The sequence below is a fragment of the Microcaecilia unicolor genome, chromosome 1, assembly GCF_901765095.1.
Source record: "Microcaecilia unicolor chromosome 1, aMicUni1.1, whole genome shotgun sequence".
NCBI lineage: Eukaryota > Metazoa > Chordata > Amphibia > Gymnophiona > Siphonopidae > Microcaecilia > Microcaecilia unicolor.
This window is the reverse complement of record NC_044031.1, coordinates 659,339,555-659,367,407: the sequence shown is the minus strand read 5'-3', so window position 1 is coordinate 659,367,407 and position 27,853 is coordinate 659,339,555. Positions and strand designations below refer to the sequence as shown.

The 27,853-nt window shown below is 47.1% G+C and overlaps 1 protein-coding gene across 2 annotated transcripts in view; it reads left to right on the top strand.

Annotated features, from left to right (window-relative positions):
• Nucleotides 1-27,853, top strand: part of SNUPN (snurportin 1) — an 88,786-nt gene that overhangs the window by 44,975 nt on the left and 15,958 nt on the right. For both annotated transcript variants that reach the window (XM_030186826.1, XM_030186833.1), the window contains exons 6-7: nt 1,491-1,588; nt 20,067-20,144. In XM_030186826.1, coding sequence (XP_030042686.1) covers nt 1,491-1,588; nt 20,067-20,144 — 176 coding nt within the window. The remainder of the gene's footprint in view (nt 1-1,490; nt 1,589-20,066; nt 20,145-27,853) is intronic.

Genomic DNA, 27,853 nt, shown 5'->3' with positions numbered 1-27,853 from the left:
TTCAGGTACAGTAGGTTTGATTTTTGTTGTTTTTTTTTGTCCCTGGAGGGCTCACAATCTGAGTTTATACCTGAGGCAATGGAGGGTTAAGTGACTTGCCAAAGATCAAGTGGAGCTGCACTGCTTTAATATATTAAGCTTCTCCACCAGTGATGCAGCTGGTAGAGAATACTCAAACCCCAGAAGAGGGCTGCAGAGCTGCATGGGAAATGCTGACACTGGGAGAAGGCAAACAGCCAGAAAGGATGCAGGAACTGCACTGAATGGAAGAAGGATGGCGAGCTGAATAGACTATGCTGTGTTAACAGTAGGACTGCACAACAACAAAAGGCTACACTGATCCTGAGAGAAATTGTGTACATCTTAGGGGAGGAGGAGTCTGTACTTGGGGAAAGAAACAGCAGGAAGGAGCTGCACTGAGGCCCCGATGATCAGAAGCAAATTCGGGCGCTAGAGGCCATTGGCGCCTGGGGAATGCTCAGAACCGGCGAGCACATGAAATAAATAATGAGCTCACCGGCTCTGGGTGCAATGAGCATTCAAATGCATGCTAATGAGGGCTTCCCACATTCTTCCCCAATGCTCAGCAAGCAGCCCACCAAACAAGCACTCTCCTTCTGCAGCAAACCCTACGCCAGCTGGGAGCTGGCATTAGGATTTGTTGAGCAGGGGAGGAATAGGGAGACTGGCTGTCACAGCCCTGGTGGTCCAGTGGACCCCCCCCCCCCCAACCACAAAAACTTCCCTTATATAGTAGTTAAGCCTCGCAGGGTAGGGCACCACCATTTTGAGGAGGCGCCCAGCAGGAGGAGGGAGGGAGTCCTTGTTCCTCCTCCATCGAGGTAGGAGAGGTTTGGGTCGCTAGACCACCAGAGCTAGCCTTCAGGATGGGAGGGGGGGCCATGGCCAGGGGTCTCACTGGATCACCAGGGCTTTATTTCCGGGGGGTGGAAGGGTCTGGGATCCAGTGAACCACCAGGGATGGAAGTCTTTGCAGTGGGGAGTAGGGCTGTTTGTCAGGTAAGGGCTTTTCTGAATTGTACCTGGGCATGCGCCGAAGAGCTGTGCTTATAAACAGGTACAATTCTCCTGCAGAACTGGAAACAGCTCCCCAATGCTTAGTGCTGACATTGTGCCTAAATTTACATGTCAACGCTGAGCATTAGGGAGCTGTGTTGCAGCGCTGATCATGCGACGCTGCTTGGAACAGAGCTGGAATTTTGAGTATCAGCATGAGAGAAGGGTATACAGCAAGACGGGACTACATTGCACACAGGAACACATTGGTGTAGTTGTTTTGAAAGTAGATCTGAGGAGGAGAGATCTGTAGAGCCTTGGAGAGTGGATTGTGTGCAGTGCATGTGGACCTAGCTTAGAAGCGAAATTGGTACTGCTAATACGGATATATTGACTCATGGATAGCATGTCTGTGATCCTGGGATGGGGCCCTGTACAGCTCTAGTAAATCACACTAATTTCTTATTGATCAGATTACACCATCCTGGACTGCATTTACAGTGAAGTGGCACGAACATTCTATATTCTGGATGTGATGTGCTGGAGGGGGCATCCAGTTTATGACTGCCAGGTACGTGACATTTTTTGGTTCTTTGGTAGATGTGATGGTATTTGTTTGTTTGATATACCACCTGTTGCTAGGCACCAAGTGGTTCACAGCCATAAATAACATTAATTTTATTACCATACTAATGCTCTTCAAAACTGGAGTGTCTACAGTATATAGTAACATAGTAAGTTACTGAACGGTCCACCCAACAGTCACATTCATTATCACGTCAAGATTAAATCAACAATGAACGTGAGATTACATACTTGATCATTGTCTTTCTTTGGTGTTTCTGGTACATAGACTGTAGAAGTCCACCCGACTGTCCGTATGTTCTAACTACTGGAGTTGCCGTCAAAGCCCACTCCAGCCTATTCAAATCTGCCATGTCATTTTGCAGGACACAGACCGTAAAAGTGTACCCACACTGTCCTCACATTCCAAATTACTGGAGTCTCCATCAAAGTCCTCTCCAGCCCAACCTAAACTGGATTACTATATGTGGGACATAGATCGTGCAAGCCAGCCCAGCACCGGCCATAGTTTTTACAGCCAGAGTTGCTATCTAAGCACCACTTGACATGCAAACACATATGCAGCCCTTTAAGTTTTGTTTTTTTATACCATTCATTTTCTAATTAGAGATCCTCTGTGTTCATCCCGTGCCTCTTTGAAATCCAGCACTGCTTTTTTTTTCTCTAACACCTGCCTCGGGAGGGCATTTAAGGCATCAACCACCCTCTCTGTGAAAAAGAATGTTATTTACTTATTTTTTTAAAAGATTTCTAGACCACCTATAAACTAGGTGGTTTCCAATTAAAAACATACACAATAAAAAGAAAAACATCAAAATACAAAGTCAATTTACAAAACTATAAAAATGACAAATCTCTTTATAACATCACATGACTATTACAGAAACTTAAAAAAAAATGCTGTCACAAATAGACAAGTCTTTAAAGTTTTCTTAAACTATGCAAGACTACCACAATGGCAAAGTTGGTCACGGAGTGCATCCCATAATGAAACTGCAGCCGGCATAATGTAACTGCTTAACATTTTCTGACATTTCTCCTAAGTCTACCACCCCCACAACCTCAATTCATGTTCTCTAGTTTTACCATTTTCTCTTCTCTGGAAAATATTTGTTTCTGTATTAATGTTTTTCAAGTATTTAAGCATCTGTATAACATCTCCCCGGTCTCTCCTCTCCTCTAGGGTCTACATATTCATTCAGGTCTTCCAATCTCTTCTCGTATGTCTTTTGGCCCAAGCCCCATACCATTTTTGTCACCTTCCTCTGGACCACTTCAAATCTTCTTGCATCTTTAACAAGTTATGGACTCCAAAACTGAACACAGTATTCCAAGTGGGGCTTCACCAACGACTTGTACAGGGGCATCAACACCTCCTTTCTTCTGCTAAATATGCCTCTCTCTATACAGCCTGGCATCCTTCTGGCTACGGCCACCACCTTGTTACACTGTTTCGTCACCTTCAGATCCTCAGATACTATCATCCCAAGGTCCCTCTCCCTGTCTGTGCATATCAGCCTCCCACCACCTAACACATATGGCTCCCTTGGATTTCTGCTCCCTAAGTGCATCACTCTGTACTTCTTTGCATTGAATTTTAATTGTCAAACATTAGACCATTCTTCTAACTTTTGCAGATCCTTTCATGTTTTCCACTCCCTCTGGGGTGTCCACGCTGTTACAAATCTTGGTATCATCCGCAAAAAGACAAACCTTACCTTCTAATCCTTCAGCAATATCGCTCACAAATATATTGAACAGAATAGACCCCAGCACCAATCCTTGAGGCACTGCACTACTCACTTTTCCTTCCTGCGATTGAATTCCGTTAACCACCACCCTCTGACGTCTGTCATAAGTGTTGCCATACAGGGACAGGCCAAAGGTCCATCAAGCCCAGAATCCTGTTTCCAGTAGTGGCCAATCAGGTTACAAGTACCTGGCAAGATCCAAAAAGTGTACAATACATTTTATGCTGCTTATCCTAGAAATAAACAGTGGATTTTCCCCAAGTCCATCTTAATAATGGCTTATGGATTTTTCTTTTAGGAAGCGATCCAAGTCTTTTTTTTAAACCCCTCTAAGCTAACTGCTTTTACAGTAGTCTCTGGCAACGAATTCCAGAGTTTAATTACACGTTGAGTGAAGACAGTTTTCTCCGATTTGTTTTAAATTTACTACTTTGTAGCTTCATTGTGTACCCCCTAGTCCTAGTACTTTTGGAAAGAGTAAACAAGCGATTCACATCTACTTGTTCTACTTCATTCATTATTTTATAGACCAATATCATATCTCCCCTAAGCCATCTTTTCTCCAAGCTGAAGAGCCCTAGCCACTTTAGCCTTTCCTCATAGGGAAGTCATCACATTCCCTGTATCATTTTCATTGCCCTTCTCTGTACCTTCATTTGGCACAATCTACCTTTAATCATGTTGTCTCAGATCTTATAATCTATTGGATTCTATGAAATTCACGATCCTTTCCTTCAACATCACTTCCATTAGTTTTTCAATAAAGTGAGGCTTACTGGCCTAGTTTACAGCTTCTTCTCTGTCACCTCTTTTGTGAAGAGGGACCACATCTGCTCTTTTCCAATCCTATGGAACCTCTCCCATCTCCAAGGATTTATTAAACAATTTTTTAAGAGGACCCTCCAGAACCTCTGTGCTCCCGTCTGGTCCCATGGCTTTGTTCACCTTCAGATTTTCAAGTTGTTCATAAACACTTTCTTCCGTGAACGGTGCTATATTCACTCCAGTCTTATATATACCGTTGCCAGTCAATCGTGGTCCTTCTCCAGGATTTTCTTCCAAGAACACAGAATAGAAGTATTTGTTTAGCAGATTTGCTTTTTCCTCATAGCAGTTCATAGCGTCTTTCAGTTTCACAATTCCATTTTTTAGTTTTCCTCCTTTCACTAATATACCTGAAAAAATTCTTGTCTCCCTTCCTTACATTTCTAGTCATTTGTTCTTCCACTTGCACTTTCGCCAAACATATCTCTCTTGGCTTCTTTCAGTTTCATCCGGTATTCCTCTCTGTGTTCCTTTTCTTGAGTTTTTCTGTATTTCATGAATGCCAACTCTTTTGCCTTTATTTTCTCAGCCACTTGCTTGGAGAACCATATCGGTTTCCTTTTTCTCTTGCTTTTATTTACTCTTCTCACATAAAGACCAGTAGCCATATTTATTGCTTCTTTCACTCTGGACCACTGCCTTCAACTTCTCGTATGTCCTCCCAGCTCATCAGGTACTCCCCCATTTTACTAAAGTCAGCATATATGAAATCCAGGACTTTGAGATTCGAGTGGCTGCCCTCCACTTTAGCTATTATATCAAACCAATCTGTTTGATGATCACTACTGCCCATTCAGACATTTGACACACTTCTCCATTTGTGAGCACCAGATCCAGTATCACTTCATAGGCAATTTAGGAAATAGCAAATATAGCAACCAAGAATTTATTCCTGGGTGCCCAGCCTTCCCCCCAGGAGTCCACAGCAGTTCGAGCCACATTGACGCAGTATGTGTAAGGAAAGGATATTTTTTTTTTGTTACATTTGTACCCCGCGCTTTCCCACTCATGGCAGGCTCAATGCGGCTTACATGGGGCAATGGAGGGTTAAGTGACTTGCCCAGAGTCACAAGGAGCTGCCTGTGCCTGAAGTGGGAATTGAACTCAGTTCCTCTGTTCCCCAGGACCAAAGTCCACCACCCTAACCACTAGGCCACTCCTCCCGCTTTTCCAGGAAAAACCCTCACCAAATCCAAAATTCCCCCACTCCAACAGATACCTATCCCTAAAATCCCACAAATAACAAACCCCTTTACTCACCAGCACAAATGCACTAGTAAGCAAGACACGCTATATGCCGGGGGACCCCAGACCCTCCCACCCAAACATGTGAAATATGCCTACCCTCCAAGGAAAGCTTAAATCTCCGAAGAAACCTGACATCTCATTCTGAATATCTGCAAAATTAACATAATGAGCACACACACAGTATATTCAGTTTGCACAAATGTATAAGGTTTGGACAAGTTCCTGGAGGAAAAGTCCATAGTTTGCTATTGTGACAGACATGGGGAGGCAGCTGCTTGACCCGGAATTGGTAGAATGGAATGTTGCAAGTAATTGAGTTTCTGCCAGGTACTTTGACCTGTCTTGGCCACTGTTTGGAAACGGGATACTGGGCTAGACGCAGTGGTGTGCTGAGCCGCCTCGCACTGGCTCTCAAGAGCCGGTTGTTATCTTTTCCAAACTTTTGCGAGCCGCCTGTTAAAACGGGGACCCCAGTGGCGTAGCTAGGTGGGGCGCAGGGGGAGTGGTCGCTCCCCTAAATCAATTTTTCAAAAAGACGGCGCCTATGCGGCACGCATGCAAGGCAGCGTCTCACCTTCCCGCCTATGCGCATGTGCCACCAACTTCCTGCTTGCACGCAGGAACAAGATCGTCGGTCGTCCGGTCATCGTCGCCTGCTGCTGTGAGCCGTCCAGTGTGCGCACACTCCCCGTCTCCCGTCCCCACACTGTGCTGCCTGCAGAAGTGCTTGAAGCCAGGAGAAGGAGAAAGTCCTGCTCAGCCGAAGCTGCAGCGCCGTTGTGAGTTGGCTCAACAACATGCTGCTCCTGGCTTCAAGCAGTGCAGGCAGGCAGCAATGTGGAGGCGCGCGGGGCCCAGGCCAGGGTCCTCTTCAGCGCACGGTCCTCGTCGGTGGCGCTTGGCCTTGGCTGTGTGAGGCTGATGGATGTGAGCTCTGAGCTGTTCTTCTTTCTTCTTTAACGGCTGGCTTGGCTATAGGGGGTAAGGTAAGAAGGGTCCAGGGACCGTTCCGCAGCGCGTGCTGTGCATGTGCTAAAGCAGTAGCAAAAGATTATTAAAATAAATGTGTAGTCCTACTGTAAAAAGTTTAAAGCTGTGCCAGTTTGAAAAGCATTAGGCAGTGCCTTCAAAGTTGGAGGACAAAAGATTTTCTATTTTACTTATTTGACAGCTTTTTAATTTATTTGAAAGCTTCCCATATCTAGATTTAAATACCATGAAATAAAAATTAAACATCACTAAAACAGCTTTTAGTGATGTTCAGTTTTTATTTCATGATATTTAAATCTAGATATGGGAAGCTGGTAGAAACAAGCAGTTATCTCTGTATTTTGTACTCATTTTTCTGCACTGTTCTATACAATACAGATGTAGAAATTTCAGTGAGAATATCCTGTTTCTTGATCTTGATCTTAACTGTTCATCTGTTTCTGTAATCTGCCTTTGGGAAGCCTAGTGTTATAAAGATGGAATATATTGAAATTAAATGGAAATAGAATTAAACTCTCTTTCCATTGGGGCACATGGAATCACATCTGCATCTGATGTCTGTTTTGGTCACTTGGTGGCCCTTTACTAACATCTCTGCATGAATACAGGGGGCGTCCCTATAGCTAGCCCCTCCAAATGACACTGATTTAAAATGTAGAACAAATTAGTACTCTAATCGATGAAACCAATACTTCCTCTGTGTACATCCATATGCTCAGTGGTGTGCTGGAAAGAGTAATGCATTGCCCCCACCCCCAGGCTCTCTTCCCAGCTATAGCCAGCTCTGCAATTTGTGGGGGGTGCAAAGGTGGACAAGGGGTGCAGCGGTGAGGGGGGGGAGGCGCAGAGGTGGACCAGGGAGAGAGCCTGTTGCTAAACATTTACCAGCACACCACTGGCTAGACAGACCATTGGTCTGACCCAGTATGGCTATACTTATTTTCTCACTCCTAGGCACCTCAATCTGGATGGTAAACAAATTGCACAGCTAAGAAATTCACGTGGTAGAAGCCGCCCCTGAAGAGGCAATGCCATCTATGTAGTCCTTCACTGTTTGTGGGGAATCGAATGCCTGCCATTGTCCTTCAGCAAACAATCTAAGTATGGCCGGGTAGATGAGCATAAAATGATAATTAAAGTCATGCAGGCGGGCACACACCAGTGTGAAAGGGTGCCGCTTCTCCTGGAGAGCCTGCAAATAGTCCTGAAAATTTTTATATTGACCCTCTCAAATTCCAAGGAAGTCCCTTTTATTTTGAATAGCCATCTTATGGAGGTAGTTGTGTATTTAATGACTGTATGCAACTGAACTGCGCCCTCTCGATGGCCCAGGCAGTGTACACGCTCTAGGTACACGGACCCCATTCCCTCAGGAGCATTAAATTATTTTTGAAGCCATGCTTCCAATAAACACCCCAAACACTGCTCTGGCAAGGACTCAGGCACTCCAACAAAGTGCAAATTATTGTGTCTGGACTGGTTTTCCAAATCCTCAAGTTTTAAAGCTTGTTTCCGTAAAGTGACCTGTAAGGACTGTACCTGCACCATGGCCTCTGTTAACACATCCTTCGCCGCTGACACCCGCTGTTCTAGCTCCCCAGTCCAAAGTGTCGCCTCAGCTAATAATGATTCAACATGGTAAGTTGTCCAGATATGGAGGCCAAATAGATCTCCAGTACATGTACCATTGTGACAGTGAGCTGCGCTAGTTGAGCTTCGGTAAATGCAGCATCAGGGTCAGCAAAACCTCCGCCATCTTCATCTCCGGATCTCAACTTCTCCCTGACATTTTTACCTTTCATCGCCATTGAGCCCACTGATCGTGTCAGGAATCTGTCCATACACTAATCACAGGTTGCCAGAGAGCAAAAACAGGTCAGATAAGTGGTTGAGATGGTACGTGGCTGGATGGAAGAGCCAGGGGCCTGGAGCTATTGCAAAACACATCTGAGCAGCTCAAAGAATTACATGGCCTCCTATTTATGGATTTATTTACGCCTTTTTGAAGGAATTCACTCAAAGCGGTGTACAGCAAGAATAAGTCAAACATAAGCAATAGACAGTTACAGCGGTAAAAATATTCAAACAACAATATAAAGTATGGCATAGTATATGCTACATTACAATGTCAACATAATACACAATAAAACACTTTAATAGACAGTGTAGGGTATAAGCAAAAATGGAATATATAGATAAGATAGAGTAACAGGAGTAAGAAAATAAAGTACTAATTTAAGGAAAGTTGCAAATGCAGTCAGAAATGTGCTTGAATATTAGCTTAGCTAGGGTAGGCGTGGATAAACATGTCCTGATATAGTTACCGGTGTCATTCTTTTTGTGTGAGTGACTAGCAAATTAAATAGCACTAGAGAAAAAGACTCTCTTAGGACCTCCCCACCTCAATCAATGAAAATCTGTCACCTTACCATGCCAGGGCACCCCTTGCTGTTGATTAAGTGGCTTGATACAGTACCTCAGACATCTATAATACATGTAATAGGCCATAATGCATGGTGTCAAAATCCAACTAAATCCACAGTGCATCAAAGTCCTAGTCAGTCTTGACTTTGTCCACCATGGCCAGCAAAGCTGTCTCAGTACTGTACTCTTGATGACAATCCGATTTGTGCTGGGTGGATTTGCTGAGTTTGGTCAGTTTTAAAATTAACTTTCCTCAGCGACCCTCCAGACCGGTCAATACGCGTGGGTTATGTCCTCCTACCAGCAGAGGGAGACTGAGAAAACACTAAGCTTTTGAAGCCTGTATATATAACCTGTGCAGAACCTCCACTAGCCAGTATTTTCTCAGTCTCAGCAGAGGTAGCAGTTGACAGCCTGTGCAGTCTCCAATAATCTGGTGAGGTAGTTTGTCATTGGGTCGTAGGATTTTTTCCTTCCAAACTTTATTCTGTTGCAGTACCCTGTACGTGTGTGTGTAAAAAAAAAAAAAAAAAAAAAAGTGCTTTGGGGCCCTGGGTCTGGTGGGGCCCAGTTTTTCCCCCTGGGGTGTTACACCTATGTTTGGGTCCCTCCCCCTGTGCTGCTCTCTATTTCTGTTTGCTTGGCAGCTTTGTGCCTCGGCTGCTTTCTCAGTATTGTAGCCTTGAGTGCCTTACAATTTCCAGATGCCAGAGTTAGAGTAAGATGCCTTTAAGGTCAGTTATTCTATTTCATTTTGCTTGCCAGCTTTGTGCCTCGGCTGCTTTCTCAGTATTGTAGCCTTGAGTGCCTTACAATTTCCAGATGCCAGAATTAGAGTACTGTGCCTTTAAGGTCAGTTATTCTATTTCGTTTTGCTTGGCAGCTTTGTGCCTCGGCTGCTTTCTCAGTATTGTAGCCTTGAGTGCCTTACAATTTCCAGCTGCCAGAGTTGGAGTACTGTGCCTTTAAGGGCATTTATTTCTTTATTTTCAGCGGACCGAACGGGGGTTTTGATTCCTTGCTGGAACGAGAGAGCAGCGCTTTCTCCAGTGCTTTTGCAGTGTGAGTGAGTTTTTGGTTTGGCGCGTTTGCGGAACAGCTTTTCCCTTCCCTCGTGGTTTATGGCGGCCCAGCTCCTCCGATGTCGCGCGTGCTCGTGGCGAGGGGTAGAGGCGCCAGGCGCTCAGTGTAGCTTTGCGGTGCACCTATAAAGGTGGCTGCGGCACCCCCCGACTTGACCGCGGAGGGATCGATGGTGTCGGGAGTCTCCGGGTCAGCGGGAGCGTAGGCAGGGCCGCTGTCAGCGGGAACAGTTTCGGCGGGAACAGCCGCCATCTTGAGTCTGACGCGGCCCGTGGAGCCGGCTGGTTTTGGGCCTGCGGCCTCCGTTTTTGGCACAAAAGGGCCTAATGACGGTCCAGGAATGGTGGGCTTTCCTCCAGATTTTGTCTGGACGCGGTATCAGGCTTAGAGATCGGGACCCCCCCTCCCCCCCCCCAATTGGAAGAGGGGGCTATTTCCGTCTTGGCTGAGAGACCACGGTTAGAGTGGTCAGAGGACAGGCAATGTTTTTTCTCCTGTAGCTGCAGAAGCTGCGCTTAGTGATTTGGGGGAGTCAGATGGAATTGACGGCTCTCAGGAGCAGGATTGTTGGATTCCTGGAGAGGATCCTTCAGTAGTGCGGATTTTCCATAGAGATGAGCTGTCAGAACTCATAGATCAGGTGTCGTCCACCCTTCAGTTTGGTCCTGAGGTGGCTTTGGGGGAAACTGTCCAGGTTCCGTTGGTGAAGGGCATTCAGCGTCAGGCGTGAGCCTTCCCTATGAACAAGGATCTCCGGGAGATGATTTGTCAGGAATGGGATTTGCCGTGTAAGGTGGCAAAGGCAATGGCGAGGCTTTATCCCCTCCCTCAGGACGATAGGGATTCCTTTAAGGCTCCCACGGTAGATGCAGTAGTGACGGCAGTAATTATAGCTACGGCTATCCCGGTTGATGGAGGAACGGCCCTCCGTGATCCTCAGGATAGGAAGTTGGGATCTTTTCTCAAGCGTAGTTTTGTTTTGTCGGCTCTAGCCCTGCAGGCCTCGGTTTGTGGGGGTCTGGTAGCTCGGGCATGTTTTCGTTGGGCCGAGAAGCTCCTGGATGATTCGGTAGATGTTGGTTCTTCTGGGGGTCAGGAGTTAGCCGACTTGGACATGGGTTCATCCTTTTGTCTGAGGCTTTTATGATTTGTTGCCTACTTCAGACAAAAAAAAAAAAAAAAAATATGGCTATGGTTGTGGGTCTCTGCCACTTAAGGGAGCTATGCTCTTTGGAGAAGATTTGGACAAGTTAGTGTGAGGTCTTAGTGATACCAAGGTTCTATGGCTTCCAGATTTTCGGTTCAAGGCAGGGGCCAGAACTAGTTCCTCTCTGGGACGGTTTAGGGAGGCTCAGCGGTATAGGCCGGGCAGATCGAGTGGGACCTACCCCTAGCTGTCTGTTTGTCCAATTTAGATTGTAAGCTCTGTTGAGCAGGGACTGTCTTTTCATGTTAATTTGTACAGCGCTGCATAAGTCTAGTAGTGCTATAGAAATGTTTAATAGTAGTAGGACCTCTAGGGGTCGGTTTTTTTCCAGCGCACACAGTTCTTTCGTGAGAGTCGTCGCGGAGGGCGTGGCTTTTTCCGCGGGAGGTTAGTATTCAGGCCACAATTCCCAGGCTCTGGTGCATGTTGGGGCTCGGCTGAGTCTGTTTTACCAGAGTTGGGCCCAAATCAGGTCAGATCAGTGGGTTCTCAAGGTGTTTCGAGGCGGATGTGCGCTGGAATTCGAAAGCTGTTCTCCCGAAGTGTTTCTGGAATCCCTCTGTCGGTCTTGGAGCAAGAGGGCAGCAGTGAGGGACACTCTGCGGTGGCTGCTCGCGTTGGGAGCCGTGGTTCCTGTTCCTTCAGATCAGCAACGCTCAGGGTGCTATTTGATCTATTTTGTGGTCCACAAGAAAGAGGACACTTTTCGTCCCATTTTAGATCTCAAAAGGGTCAATGCGGCACTCAAGGTGCCCTCTTTCCAGATGGAGACGTTGCGGTCGGTCACTGGTGCGGTCAGGAAAGGAGAGTTTCTCACTTCCCTGGATTTGACGGAAGCTTATCTTCACTTTCCTTTGTGCAGCCTTTTGGTTCCAAGTTACAGGGTCCGATTCGTCGGTTCCTTGCAGAGAAGGCGCCGACGGCCCGTACTTATCGTCAGGTCCTGGGCCTGATGGCGGCGACCATAGAGGTAGTTCCGTGGGCCAGGGCGCACATGCGTCAGGTACAGTCAGCTCTGCTCAGTCGTTGGTCCCCTCTGTCGCAGGACTTGGAAATGTGTTGTCCGCTGTCGGTGGCCCCTCGTCTCAGTCTCCGCTGGTGGCTCAGTCCGCGCAATTTGGGAAAGGAATGCCGTTGGAGTCCCCACAGGGGCTGATAATGGTCACGGATGCCAGTCTGCAAGGTTGGGGGGCACATTGTCTCAGTCAGGTAGCTCAAGGCCGGTGGTCTCGGGCAGAAGCAGAGTGGTCCATCAACCGGCTGGAAACTCGGGCCATTCGGGTGGCGCGCCAGGCCTTGACGTCGGTGGTTCGCCACAAGGCAGTCCGAGTGCTCTGTGACAATGCCATGGCAGTAGCATATGTCAACCGTCAAGGGGGGAACAAAGAGCCTTGGCGGCGCAGTTGAACTCATCTTCAGGCTCTCTTGGCAGCGCATGTGGCCGGGGTAGGTCACATAGATGCAGATTATCTCAGCAGGCACACTCTAGATCCCAGAGAGTGGTCTTTTCTTCGGTCAGTGTTCCAGTGAGTTGTGTCGGTCTGGGGACTTTCGGTGATCTTAGCGCAACGGCTCGCTATGCGCAAGTTAAGAGATTTTTTTTTTTTTTTCAGTCGCTGAAGAGACCCTTGAGCGGAGGAAATCGACACTCTTCTGTTGCCTTGGCTTCGGGAGTGACTGTATGTGTTTCCTCTGTGGCTGTTAGTCGGTCGAGTAATATAGCGCATCGAACATCACTCCGGTCGGGTGATTCTGGTAGCTTCGGATTGGCAGCGTCGACCATGGTATGGAGACCTGGTGCGGTTGGCAGAGGCGGCGGCCCTGCCTTTGTTGGGATCAGTTCTGTGTCAAGGCCCGATAATCATGCCGGATCCGGCTCGGTTTTCGCTTATGGTTTGGCTCTTGAGCGGCACAAGTTGAAGAAGAAGGGGCTTTCGTCCAGTGGCTTTGCTACGATGTTGAGTTGCCGTAGACGATCCACTTCCTTGGTGTATGTCCGGGTTTGGAGAATCTTTGAGCACTGGTGTGAAGACCATCGAGTTCGGCCGTTTCACTCTTCGGTGGCGGAAGTTTTGGAATTTTTGCACGATGGTGTTGATAGAGGTCTGGCCTTGTCTACACTGAAGGTTCAGGTGGCAGCTTTGTCATGTTTTCGTGGGAAGCTTCAGTGAAAGTCCTTCGCGTCTGTGCCTGAGGTAGTGCGTTTTTTGAAGGGTGTTAAGTTGCTGCGTCCGCCTCAGTGACGGATGGTGCCTCCGTGGGATTTGAAGCTAGTTTTGGATGCTTGATCAGGCCTCCGTTTGTGCCTCTGGTATCGGCATCTTGTAAGGATTTATCTTTAAAGGCGGTCTTGTTGGTGGCGATTACTTCAGCACGGAGTGTTTCAGAGCTTCAGGCTTTGTCTTTTAGGGAACCATTTTTGTCCTTTCTGAGGGAAAGGTTTCGTTGCGGACGGTGCTTTCCTTTTTTGCCCAAGGTGGTTTCCGAGTTCCATGTTAATCAGGTCATCTCTCTGCCAGTGTTGGGTGATATGGCTGGAGATTCGGAGCAGCGTGGTATTGCCAAGCTGGATGTCAGGAGAGTTTTGAGTTGTTATCTCTCTGGAACTCAGGACTTCAGAGCCTCTGACCTTTTGTTCGTTCTTCATGGTGGCCCAAAGAAGGGTGCAGCGGCTCCTAAGGTGACCATAGCACGGTGGTTGAAGGAGGCGGTTGCATCTGCTTACTTGGTGAACGGTCCTGTGGTGCCTAGGGGCTGGTCTGCTCATTCCACTAGGGGAATGGCAGCCTCATGGGCGGAGAATAGTATGATTTCTCTGTTAGATATTTGTCGGGCTGCGGTTTGGTTTTCGTTGCATTCCTTTGTGAAGCATTATAGGATTCCTGTGCATGCAAAGGACGAGGTGCGCTTTGGGGCAGCAGTTTTGACCTCTGGCCTTAGTAGGTCCCTCCCATAAGTTAGTTACTGCTCTGGTACGTCCCACGCGTCTTGACCGGTCTGGAGGGTCGCTGAGGAAGGTGAAATTAGATCTTACCTGCTAATTTCTTTCCTCTAGACCCTCCAGACCGGTCAAGAGCCCGCCCTGTCTGTATTGGAGGCCAGGAGGTGTATTTGTTGGATAATTCTTGGCTGCTGTAAATTGTTGTTTCTCTAATTGCAGACTGTTTATTTCTGTTTTGTGATAGGAGTCCGGGACAGGTGGGGCTCTTCTTTGATAGTCCACCTGTAGAAGCCCAACTGTTTTATCAAAGGCAAAGGAACATGTTTCCGTAAGAGCAAGCGGAAGATGTTTCTTGTTTTTGCAGTTTACTGTGACCACGTACAGGGTTGCTAGTTGTTGTTAGTGTTTTTTGTTTCTCTGCTTTGTCAGGGGTATACTGGCTAGTGGAGGTTCTGCACAGGTTATATATACAGGCTTCAAAAGCTTAGTGTTTTCTCAGTCTCCCTCTGCTGGTAGGAGGACATAACCCACGCGTCTTGACCGGTCTGGAGGGTCTAGAGGAAAGAAAATTAGCAGGTAAGATCTAATTTCACCATCTGCCAGTAGACCACTTATTCCAATGTTTTCCAAAATTGGCAATTTGGAAATAAGTTGAGAATCAGCTAAATCACTCTCTCCTCCTTTCTTCAGTATGCTTATTATCACTGGGTGTATTGAATGCTGGAGGTACAATCCCTTCTACAAATGTTGAATCTCTAGAATATGTCATTAATGGCAATAACTGTTTAGCCATGTCAGGAACATGTCAGGAACTGTTACCCCTCCCTGGAGTAAATGAAAGTGCTTGCTTAATATTGATGGTGCTTGGCACCCACTGCATCCACAGAGCTGGAGCCTATAAATATGTATAGGCACTAGATAAAGCAAGGTAGACCATTATGATGTAGCATAGAGCCTTGAATGGAATATAGAAGTTGGTTCAGGGCGGACTGTCAGGCTCATTTTCGAAAGGGATGGATGTCCAAAAAGTGACATAAATTGGCACTTGGACGTCCATCTCTCAGAGATGTCCAAATCGGTATAATCGAAACCAGATTTTGGGCGTCTCTATCGGAAGTCCGTCGCAAGGACATTCAAATCTGGAGGGGGCTTATCGGAGGCCTGGTGGAGGTGGGACTTGGGCGTTCCTAAGACTTAGGAACTTGGACGTCTTTGAGCCATAATGGAAAAAAGCAAAGACGTCCATGACTAAAACTTGGATGTTTTCACCCGGACCTGTTTTTATTATGAATAAGGCACAAAAAGGTGCCCGAAATGACCAGATGACCTCCCGTTATTCTCCCAGTGGTCACTAACCCCCTCCCACCCTCAAAAAAACATGGTTAAAAATATTACTTGCCAGCCTCTATGCCAGCCTCAGATGTCATACGCGGGTCCATGACAGCACATGCAGGTCCCTGGAGTAGTTTCGTAGTAGGTGCAGTGTACTCAGGTGGACCCAGGCCCATACCCCCCCTTACCTGTTACATTTGTGGAGGAAACAGCAAGCCCTCCAAAACCCACCAGAAACCCTCTGTACCCACATATAGGTGCTCCCCTTCACCCGTAAGTGCTATGGTAGTGGGTTTTGGGGGGCTCAGCTCACAAGGTAAGGGAGCTGTGTACAGGGGAGCATTTTATGATGTCCACTGCAGTGCCCCCTAGGGTGCACGATTGCCGTCCTGGCATGTCAGGGGGACCAGTGTACTACAAATGCTGGCTCCTCCCATGTCCAAATGGCTTGCATTTGGACATTTTAGACTTGGACGTCTTTGGTTTCAAAAATCGCCGAACATCAAAGATGTCCAAATCCAGGGACGTCCATAGTATTTTCGAAACCAAAGATGGATGTCCATCTTTTTTCGAAAATGACCTTCTCCCCGCCTTCCAATTTGGACGTTTTACAAAGATGTTCAAATTCCAACTTTCGAAAATGCCCTTCTTTATCTCCCACCACAGAACTTGGACCTTTTATCTGCATACATCTCATCTTTTAGATAAAATTGCAGTTTCAAAATCTTATTAAAAAAAACCTACAAAATCAGTGCCTGACACCAATTTCTTACATGTATTCAAAGGCTTTAAGGAAGTGACTCAATCTATATGTTGGATTTATTTTTAGCCTTCTGCACTTATTGATGTATTTTTTTTTTCAACTAAAAGAAGGCGATACCTACTAGATACCTCTTACGGTTTAATATTTTTGTTTTTTTCTTTTGCCACTTGCATTCCATGTGAACAAGTTGCTTTCCTATTATTCTCAGTCCTAAGTGAAATTACTCTGTATCACGGGAGCTTGCTTGAACCGCTGAGCATTCAGTAATCATTTCTTCTGCTAAATACTTCAATGCTGAGTTCCATTTTCCATTCCATCATTTAGTTCCAACCACATTTGACATCAGGGACTCAGGTGTGATACGCAGCTCTTCCTCACTCATTTTTTTTCATTACTCTCACATGCTATGGTTTGAAGGACAGCTTTTCCTTGTATACTTTCATACAAAAGAATGGCAAAGCCGTGAGATTATAAGTATTACCCCAGACCCCCAGTTTCTACTTGACATTTTAGGGAAACTTACTAAATCAAGGGCATTACCATGTTTGCAGGTAAGCGTGTCAGCATTCACTCTGCAGCTCCTCAGTACCTCTCCACTCTTATCTCCCCCTACACTCCTCCCCGGGAACTCTGTTCAGTAGGTAAATCTCTCTTATCTGCACCTTTATCCTCCACTACTAAATACATACTCCGTTCCTTTTATCTTGCTGCACCATATACCTGGAATAGACTTCCTGAGCCTGTATGCCAATCTCCATCTCTGGTCATCTTCAAATCTAGGCTAAAAGCCCACCTCTTGCTGTCGCTTTTAACTTCTAACCCTTATTCACTTGTTCAGCACCCATTTTTATCATTCCCACCTTTCTAATTCCCTTATCCCTTATTTGTCCTGTTTGTCTGTCCTAGTTAGATTGTAAGCTCTTTCGAGCAGGGACTGTTTCTTTGTCCAGTATACAGCGCTGCGTACGTCTAGTAGCACTATAGAAATAAGTAGTAGTAGTAGGTCAACTGACAGAAATTGGGGTTCTCCATGAACTGCATGTAGAATTTGTCGTCACCTTTTTTTTTTTTTTAAGAGGCTGATTGACTGGAATATTTTGAAGTTGCTAAGAACTATGAATTCTTTACACTGAAGTAATAAGTCAAGCACTACATTGGCCAAAGCTGTTAACTAAGCTCATCTGCTGCTGGACTGTTGTACAGTACTAACAACATCAATGTGCATAACGGGCCTCATTCTGATGATATAATATATATTGCCTAACTGGAAGAATATCGCTTGGTCACTTGCCTGCCTGGTGCAAATGTAGTGGACCTCACGCGTCACCTAGACAGGATCTTAGATAGTGCTGGGGAGGAGGCGGCTGTCTTGGTACATGTGGGTACCAATGACATAGGAAAATGTAGGAGGGAGGTTCTAGAAGCCAAATTTAGGCTTTTAGGTAGAAAGTGGAAGTCCATATCCTCCAGGGTAGCATTTTCAGAAATGCACTCTGTTTCACATGCAGGACACAAAGTCTCAATGCATGGTTGAGACAATGGTGCAGGGATGAGGGATTTAGATTTGTTAGGAACTGGGCAACATTCTTGGAAAGGGGGAGACTGTTCCGAAAGGATGGGCTCCACCTTAACCGGGATGGAACCAAGCTGCTGGCGCTAACTTTTAAAAAGGAGAGAGAGCAGCTTTTAAACTAGAATGGGGGGAAGCCAACAGTCACTCAGGAGAGTGCATGATTCGGTGTGGAGTATCCTTGAAGGATACTATTGAAACAGAACATTTAGGGAATCCCAGTAGAGAGGTTTCAACAATGCTGAAAGTAAGCCAGGTGTGCTTAATGAAAGAGCAGGATAAAGGATGCACATTATCCCTGTCAACTTCTAAGCAGCTTGTAGATCAAAGGAAAAAACGCAATTTGAAGTGCCTGTATACAAATGCTAGAAGCCTACAAAATAAGATGAAAGAGTTAGAATATATAGCACTAAATGATGATGTAGATATTATAGGCATCTCGGAGACTTGGTGGAAAGTGGACAATCAATAGGATGCTGTGTTAACAGGGTAGAAATTGTATTGCAATGATTGAAAGGACCAAATTGGAGGGGGGGTTGCGCTATATGTTAAGAGGGAATTGAGTCAAATAAAATAAACATTCTGTATGAAGCATATAGCAGCGTGGAATCATTGTGGATAGAAATTCCATGTGTGAAGAGAAGGAGTATTTCTTGTAGGTCTGCCGTCTGCCATTCAGGATACACGTAATATGACAGTAATTACACCTTATTGGATCTATGCTTATGTCATAGTTAACACTGATTGGCTATGGTAATGAGTTGGTTAATATTTACTGGAAAGGTCAACAATAGACTAACTTTTACTGGAAGACTAAGTCATCTTCCTGAGAAGCCATCTTGTTCTGTTTTTCCAAAAACATCTGTGACCACAATGTTGCTAAACGATGCTACTCTGTTTTTCCCACTCACACCCATTCTTCATTCTGCTGCATGAATGTCACACCAGATCATGAGTGCTGCAGTCACACTTTTGAGGTTCAGGTTGAAGTCATAGCTGTAGTAATAATATACAGTGACTATAATAAAATGAGGAAAATGGTTAAAAAGAAGCTAAAAGGGTTGGCTGCAAAGGTTAGGATGCTAAATCAGGCGTGGACGTTATTCAAAAATACCATCGTGGAAGTCCAAACCAGATGCATTCCATACTTTTACAAAGGTGGAAAGTAGAGAAAACGTCAGCCAGCATGGTTAAAAGGTGAAGTGAAAGAGGCTATTACAGCCAAAAGAATGTCCTTCAAAGAATGGAAAATGAAGTCAGATGCAAAGCATTAATAAAGAAGGCTAAAAGAGAAAATGAAGAGAAACTTGCCACAGAGGCTAAAACTCACAGTAACAACTTTTTCAGGTACATCAGAAATAGAAAGCGTGTGAGGGAATCCATGGGACTGTTAGATCACAAAGGAGCAAAAGGGGCACTCAGGGAGCACAAGACCATAGTAGAGGAACTGAATGAATTATTTGCTTCTGTCTTTATGGAAGAAGATGTAAGAGATCTGCCTGTACCGGAAATGGTTTTCAAGGGTGATGATGTAGAGGAGCTGAAAGAAATCTCGGTGAACCTGAAAGATGTTCTGACCCAGTATGGCTACTCTTATGTTCTTATGTATATTGTAACTAAAATCATTCTTAAGCTGTGGTCCCTCTGGACACAAGAAATTCAGAGCTACAGCTACACATTTCTCTCTCCCAACCAAGTTTCTGTTACAAAATTCAAAGCCAATTTATCCTCAGTCCAGTTCCTTAAAAGGTGATACTTGTGGTAACAAGACCATACAAACTGTCATTTCTTTCAGTGGAATATTTTCAATCACTATGTGTTGTTTCTATATGTATAACTGAGAACTAGGATCTCAATTGTTCATTAAAAAGGAATTGTTTAGAACAGAGTGAAGAAATGGGGAAGTCTGGGAGGATGGTACAGGGGAAATAAAATGTTCTAATATGGTTGTCTTGGTATTTTGGACTGTATGTACTCAGTGAACAGTCTCATTAATGTTTTGCCTTAACTTAGATGTTTTGATGTTTCCTCTTTGTTATCCTTTGGTTCAATAATAAAAAAAATATTTAAACAAAAAAAAAGGAATTGGTTAAAAAAAAAACCTTTAATCCATTTATTACAATCTAAAAATCTATTCTGGTAGATAAAATACTAGCACATACAGAGTGGGGTGAATCATAGCACATGTGGTGCTGTTTTGTTTCCTGTGAGAACCCAGTTGAGTGAGAACAGCTAGGTAGTAACACTGCTGCAGTTTAAGCAAGCTGGGTGACTAAGATGCTCAGGGACAGTTTTCCATTGGCTGACTCTAACTTCTCTTTTGTCTGCAGACAGATTTCCGGTTCTATTGGATTCATTCAAAATTACAAGAAGAGGAGGGGTTGGCAGAGACATCACGTCGAAATCCAGTAAGTCGCTTTCATACAGAAGGAATGAGGTGGTATGGATTCACAACTTAGTTAAGAAGGTGTGATAAAATTGAATTATGTGATTTATCTTCTGATGGAAGACAGGTTTACGTTATATAATATATATGTATGACATTACATTTTTCTTTTAGCAATTAGGATGCTTTAGTATATAACAAGAGTTCTCCGAGGACAAGCAGGCTGCTTGTTCTCACTGATGGGTGACGTCCACGGCAGCCCCTCCAATCAGAAACTTCACTAGCAAAGGCCTTTGCTAGTCCTCGCGCGCCTATGCGCACCGCGCATGCGCAGCCGTCTTCCCACCCAAACCGGCTCGTGTTCGTCAGTCTTCTTTTGTCCGCGCTCGGGACGGTCGTGTTTTGCGCCGTTCCGCGCCCCTCAAAGTTGACCCTCGCGCGTCTTCGCGATTTTGCAAAAAAAAAAAAAAAAAAAGAGAGAAGACCTCGGTCTTGTCCCTTCCTGTGTGTCCAGTTTGTTTCCCCGACGTAAGTTTCCTTTCGCTTTCGGGGTAGGCCTTTTTTGGGGCCTCGGTACGGGTTTTTTCTCTCTCCCTATTTTTGGTGCCCTTAGTCGCCATTACGAATTTTGATTTCGCCGGCGTGATTTTTCCGCCCATGTCATCGAAGTCTCCCAGCGGCTTCAAGAAGTGCACCCAGTGCGCCCGGGTAATCTCGCTCACTGATAGGCACACGTCGTGTCTTCAGTGTCTGGGGGCTGGACACCGCCCGCAGGCCTGTGTGCTCTTTTACAGAAGATGACTCAGGTTGCGAGATTGGCCCAGTGGAACGTGTTGTTCTCGGGCTCTTCGTCGACAACAGCACCGGAGTCATCGAGTGGATCGACGTCGGCAGCATCAAGACCTTCGACCTCGGCATCGACTGCATCGAGGTATCGACCCTCTGCATCGTCGGTACCAAGACATCGAAAGGCTGCGTCGGCGGTACCGGGACCTCCACTGTTGCTGATGTCGTCGGACGGTGGCGCTTCGACTGGAGTGCAGGTGAGGGCTTTCCATTCCCCTGCTGGTGGCGGTGAGCCTTCGGGTGGGTCTCCCCCTACCCTGAGGGCTCCTGCGGTACAGCCCCCCCCCCCCCCCCCCCCCCCCCCCCGAGACCGACCTTCTTCGGCCTCGGCCCCGAGGAAGAGACGGCTGGATTCTACGTCCTCCTCGTCGGTACCGGGAAGCTCCGGTGACATGCTTTGTTTGAAAAAATCAAAGAAGCATCGACACCGGTCACCTTCCCGCATCGGTACCGAGAGCTCTGGGTTGCCGAGGGAGTCGGCACCCAGTAAGCATCGGCACCGGGAGGACCGCTCACCCTCTGTTCAGGAGGTGTCGATGCGCTCCACCTTGGACAGCCCGGAACAGCCTCCACGCCCGGAACAGACTCTGACCTCGACGCCTGCATCGGCTTCCATGTCTTTCTCCACAGCCGCTCTGCACGAGAGTCTCCGGGCCATTCTCCCGGAGATCCTGGGAGAGCTGTTGCGCCCTTCCCCTCCGGTACCGGGGGTGCTTGCGCCACCGGTACCGTCGAGTGAGGCGCCGGCTGGCCCCTTGCCCAGGGTGAGGTCTCCGACATCGATACCGCTTGCGGCCGCCTCCCAGGAAGGCTCCCCAATGACGTCGGCGGAGGGAGCTTCGCCGGTGCTTGCGAGGGAGTCTACCTCTCGACGCTCCCACCGTGGCCGTGTTTCCACGGAGTCGAGTCGGGCATGGCTTCAGACACAGGTTCATGAACTTGTGTCTGATACCGATGGTGAGGCCTCATGGGAGGAGGAAGAGGACATCAGATATTTCTCTGACAAGGAGTCTGATGGCCTTCCTTCTGATCCCACTCCCTCCCCTGAAAGGCAGCTTTCTCCTCCCGAGAGTCTGTCTTTTGCGGCCTTTGTCCGGGAGATGTCTACGGCCATCCCCTTCCCGGTGGTCGTGGAGGATGAGCCCAGGGCTGAAATGTTTGAGCTCTTGGACTATCCTTCTCCACTTAAGGAAGCGTCCATAGTACCCATGCATCATGTCCTAAAAAAGACATTGCTGGCAAACTGGATCAAGCCTTTAACTAATCCCCACATTCCCAAGAAGATCAAGTCCCAGTACCGGATCCATGGGGACCCAGAGCTGATACGCACTCAGTTGCCTCACGACTCTGGTGTGGTGGATCTGGCCCTAAAGAAGGATAAGAGTTCTAGGGAGCATGCTTCGGCGCCCCCGGGCAAAGACTCTAGAACCTTAGACTTCTTTGGGAGGAAGGCCTACCATTCTTCTATGCTCGTGGCCAAAATTCATTCTTACCAGCTCTACACGAGCATCCATATGCGGAACAGTGTGCGGCAGTTGGCGGGCTTGGTGGACAAGCTCCCTCCTGAGCAAGCCAAGCCATTTTAGGAGGTGGTCAGGCAGCTGAAGGTGTGCAGAAAATTCCTGGCCAGAGGGGTATATGATACCTTTGATGTTGCGTCCAGGGCCGCTGCTCAAGGTGTGGTGATGCGCAGACTCTCATGGCTGCGTGCCTCCGACCTGGAGAATAGGATCCAGCAGCGGATTGCGGACTCCCCTTGCCGAGCGGACAACATTTTTGGAGAGAAAGTCGAACAGGTGGTAGAGCAGCTCCACCAGCGGGATACCGCTTTCGACAAGTTCTCCCGCCGGCAGCCTTCAGCATCTACCTCCTCAAGTAGACGTTTTTATGGGGGAAGGAAGGCTGTTCCCTACTCTTCTGGTAAGCGTAGGTACAATCCTCCTTCTCGACAGCCTGCGGCCCAGGCTAAGCCCCAGCGCGCTCGCTCTCGTCAGCATCGTGCGCCTCAGCAAGGCCCCACGGCTCCCCAGCAAAAGCAGGGGGCGAGCTTTTGACTGGCTCCAGCAGAGCATAGCCGACATCAACGTATCAGTGCCGGACGATCTGCCGGTCGGGGGGAGGTTGAAAGTTTTCACCAAAGGTGGCCTCTCATAACCTCCGACCGTTGGGGTCTTCAAATAGTCCGGCAAGGATACACCCTCAATTTGGTCTCGAAACCTCCAAATTGCCCACCGGGAGCACAATCCTACAGCTTCCAGCACAAGCAGGTACTTGCAGAGGAACTCTCCGCCCTTCTCAGCGCCAATGCGGTCGAGCCTGTGCCATCCGGGCAAGAAGGGCTGGGATTCTATTCCAGGTACTTCCTTGTGGAAAAGAAAACAGGGGGGATGCGTCCCATCCTAGACCTAAGGGCCCTGAACAAATACCTGGTCAAGGAAAAGTTCAGGATGCTTTTCCTGGGCACCCTTCTTCCCATGATTCAGGAACACGACTGGCTATGCTCTCTGGACTTGAAGGACGCCTACACGCACATCCCGATACTGCCAGCTCACAGGCAGTATCTGCGATTTCAGCTAGGCACACGTCACTTCCAGTACTGTGTGCTACCCTTTGGGCTCGCCTCTGTGCCCAGAGTGTTCACGAAGTGCCTGGTTGTAGTAGCAGCGGCGCTTCGCAGGCTGGGAGTACACATGTTCCCCTATCTCGACGATTGGCTGGTGAAGAACACATCCGAGGCAGGAGCTCTACAGTCCATGCAGATGACTATTCGCCTCCTGGAGCTACTGGGGTTTGTGATAAATTATCCAAAGTCCCATCTTCTCCCAGTACAGAGACTCGAATTCATAGGAGCTCTGCTGGATTCTCGGATGGCTCGTGCCTATCTCCCAGAGACGAGAGCCAACAACTTGTTGTCCCTCGTCTCTCGGGTGCGAGCGTCCCAGCAGATCACAGCTCGGCAGATGTTGAGATTGCTGGGCCACATGGCCTCCACAGTTCATGTGACTCCCATGGCCCGCCTTCACATGCGATCTGCTCAATGGACCCTAGCTTCCCAGTGGTTTCAGGCTGCTGGGGATCTAGAAGACGTGATCCACCTGTCACGAGTTTCTCAAATCGCTGTATTGGTGGACGATTTGGTCCAATTTGACTCAGGGACGTCCTTTCCAAATTCCTCAGCCACAAAAAGTGCTGACTATGGATGCGTCTCTCCTGGGGTGGGGAGCTCATGTCGATGGGCTTCACACCCAGGGAAGCTGGTCCCTCCAGGAACGCGATCTGCAGATCAATCTCCTGGAGTTACGAGCGGTCTGGAACGCTCTGAAGACTTTCAGAGATCGGCTGTCCAACCAAATTATCCAAATTCAGACAGACAACCAGGTTGCCATGTATTACATCAACAAGCAGGGGGGCACCGCGGCAGACTGGCATCGGATGCCTTCCTCCTGGACTGGGGGGAAGGTCTGCTGTATGCTTATCCTCCCATACCTCTGGTGGTGAAGACTTTATTGAAACTCAAGCAAGACCGAGGCACCATGATTCTGATTGCTCCATTTTGGCCGCGTCAGATCTGGTTCCCTCTTCTTCTGAAGTTGTCCTCCGAAGAACCGTGGAGATTGGAGTGTTTTCCGACCCTCATCACACAGGACGAAGGGGCGCTTCTGCATCCCAGCCTCCAGTCTCTGGCTCTCACAGCCTGGATGTTGAGAGCGTAGACTTTGCCTCTTTGGGTCTGTCAGAGGGTGTCTCCCGTATCTTGCTTGCTTCCAGGAAAGATTCCACTAAGAGGAGTTACTTCTTTTTATGGAGGAGGTTTGCCGTCTGGTGTGACAGCAAGGCCCTAGATCCTCGCTCTTGTCCTACACAGACCCTGCTTGACTACCTTCTGCACTTGTCTGAGTCTGGTCTCAAGACCAACTCTGTAAGGGTTCACCTTAGTGCAATCAGTGCATACCATTACCGTGTGGAAGGTAAGCCGATCTCAGGACAGCCTTTAGTTGTTCGCTTCATGAGAGGTTTGCTTTTGTCAAAGCCCCCTGTCAAACCTCCTACAGTGTCATGGGATCTCAATGTCGTTCTCACCCAGCTGATGAAACCTCCTTTTGAGCCACTGAACTCCTGCCATCTGAAGTACTTGACCTGGAAGGTCATTTTCTTGGTGGCAGTTACTTCAGCTCGTAGAGTCAGTGAGCTTCAGGCCCTGGTAGCCCAGGCCCCTTACACCAAATTTCATCATAACAGAGTAGTCCTCCGCACTCACCCTAAGTTCTTGCCGAAGGTAGTGTCGGAGTTCCATCTGAACCAGTCAGTTGTCTTGCCAACATTTTTTCCCCGTCCTCATTCCTGCCCTGCTGAACGTCAGCTGCACACATTGGACTGCAAAAGAGCATTGGCCTTCTATCTGGAGCGGACACAGCCCAACAGACAGTCCGCCCAATTGTTTGTTTCTTTTGATCCCAACAGGAGGGGAGTGGCTGTGGGAAAACGCACCATATCCAATTGGCTAGCAGATTGCATTTCCTTCACTTACGCCCAGGCGGGGCTGGCTCTTGAGGGTCATGTCACGGCTCACAATGTCAGAGCCATGGCTGCGTCAGTGGCCCACTTGAAGTCAGCCACTATTGAAGAGATCTGCAAAGCTGCGACGTGGTCATCTGTCCACACATTCACATCTCATTACTGCCTGCAGCAGGATACCCGATGCGACAGTCGGTTCGAGCAGTCAGTGCTTCAGAATCTGTTCGGGGTTTAGAATCCAACTCCACCCCCCTAGGCCCATGTTTATTCTGTTCCAGGCTACACTCTCAGTTAGTTGGATAAATTGTTAGGTCAATCTCAGTTATGTCCTCGCCGTTGCGAGGCCCAGTTGACCATGTTTGTTGTTTTGAGTGAGCCTGGGGGCTAGGGATACCCCATCAGTGAGAACAAGCAGCCTGCTTGTCGTCGGAGAAAGCGAATGCTACATACCTGTAGAAGGTATTCTCCGAGGACAGCAGGCTGATTGTTCTCACAAACCCGCCCGCCTCCCCTTTGGAGTTGTGTCTTCCCTTGTCTTTGTCTTGCTACATATGGGACTGACGAACACGAGCCGGTTCGGGCGGGAAGACGGCCGCGCATGCGCGCGCGAGGACTAGCAAAGGCCTTTGCTAGTGAAGTTTCCGATTGGAGGGGCTGCCGTGGATGTCACCCATCAGTGAGAACAATCAGCCTGCTGTCCTCGGCCGTGTCGGGTCGCTGTTATGTACACATAATTTTTTAAGTGAATAAATATAAAACAGTTGGTATCCTCATCCATTCTCCTCACTTTTTTGTTTCATCTTAACAGGGAAGTAACATGAGCTCTGGTGAGACCTCACCTGCTGACCATTGTACAAAGGATATCAATAACATAGGAGGCCACCTGAAAATAGAGCATTTCTTGTGTATTTTGACAGCTTTATGAAATCTATTTTATTTGCTCCGATATGAGGAAGGTAGTATTTAAATGGGAACTTTGACCCCCGGCTAGGCAGTTAGTAACCTGCATTTGAGAGCAGCCTGTGTCAGGCTGCAGCTGCTTGAGAAAGACGGCTCACTGCTTGGGAGCTTTATTCTTTGTGCTACAGTGCACTAATCAGACAGGGAAAACATTGGATTGTTCCTGCTGGTTTCATGTTAAGCCCCTGACGCAGACCTTGAGAGGTCGAAACATGGCCATGTTAGGTGGTTAGAGGAAAGTTATATGCTGATTTTATGTATCTGCGTTGAATAAATTTTGTTTTATTTTACCACATGGGCCTGCTTTTCTTTTCTGCTGTGGTGTTCCCAGGACAGTTTTGGGAAGCCCTATTAAAAAATTGTATATAGTAACATAGTGAATGGTAGTACATCAAGATAGTACATCAAGACCAGTTGGTATATCCAGTCTACCCTGCTGAAATTCGTTAACTCTTGACACTGCCTGCTGTCTGCTTCAAAGGCTCCCTGTGACCCATTTTCCCCTGAGGAAACAGGAAATTGTGTCAGAGTAAGGAGCAAGGACCCAAGGGATAAGCAATTAACAGTGAGAAATGTTACAGCAACTCTCAACCGTTTTTAGTTGACCTGATTGAAAGCTTGTTTAAATAGCCAAGTTTTAAAGCTATCTTAAAGTTCTTAAAGGATAGTTGTGAATGTATAGACGGCGGGAGGGAGTTCCAGTGAAAAGGGACTAGTGGCAGGGGAATTCAAGCTGGGCTGCTTTGGGCTTTGGGAAAAACAAGACGATGATCATTAATTGAACGGAGAAGTTTTACAGGAGAATATGGGATAGTTAGACTTGAAAGGTAATCAGGAAGACCAAGTCTAAGCTTTGAAAGTGAGCATGAGTGGCTTAAATATGATACGTTTCTCCACTGGAGGCCAGTGAAGTTTTTGAAACGGGGGGAAACATGATCAAACTTGTGTGCATTACATATGAGTTTTGATGACTGTGTTTTGTATTGATCAAAGCTTTTTCAAATTTGAGTGGGAACACCCTAAGTAGACTGTGTTGCAGTAATTGAACTTGATGGTTAGTAAAGACAGAACAAGAGAGTGAAAAGTGTCTTGGTCAAAATATCTGCGGACAGAACATAGTTGACGGAGAATGAGAAAACTAGTCTTGCATAGACTAGAGACCTGCACAGAGAAAGTGAGACAAGAATCCAAAGTAATTCCCCGGTATCAAAAGGACTCAACTGGAGTACTAAAGAGATTTAAAGTGTCAGTAGAAACAGATAGATCACCAGTGAACCAACACACCACTGTCTTTTCTTTATTCAGAACTAATTTCCGTTCACTTAACCAGTTTGAAACTCGGGCTAGACAATTTGGAGAGGAGAATCGGGTTAAATGGATTTGTGGGAAGAGAAGAAAAATATTGCTTGC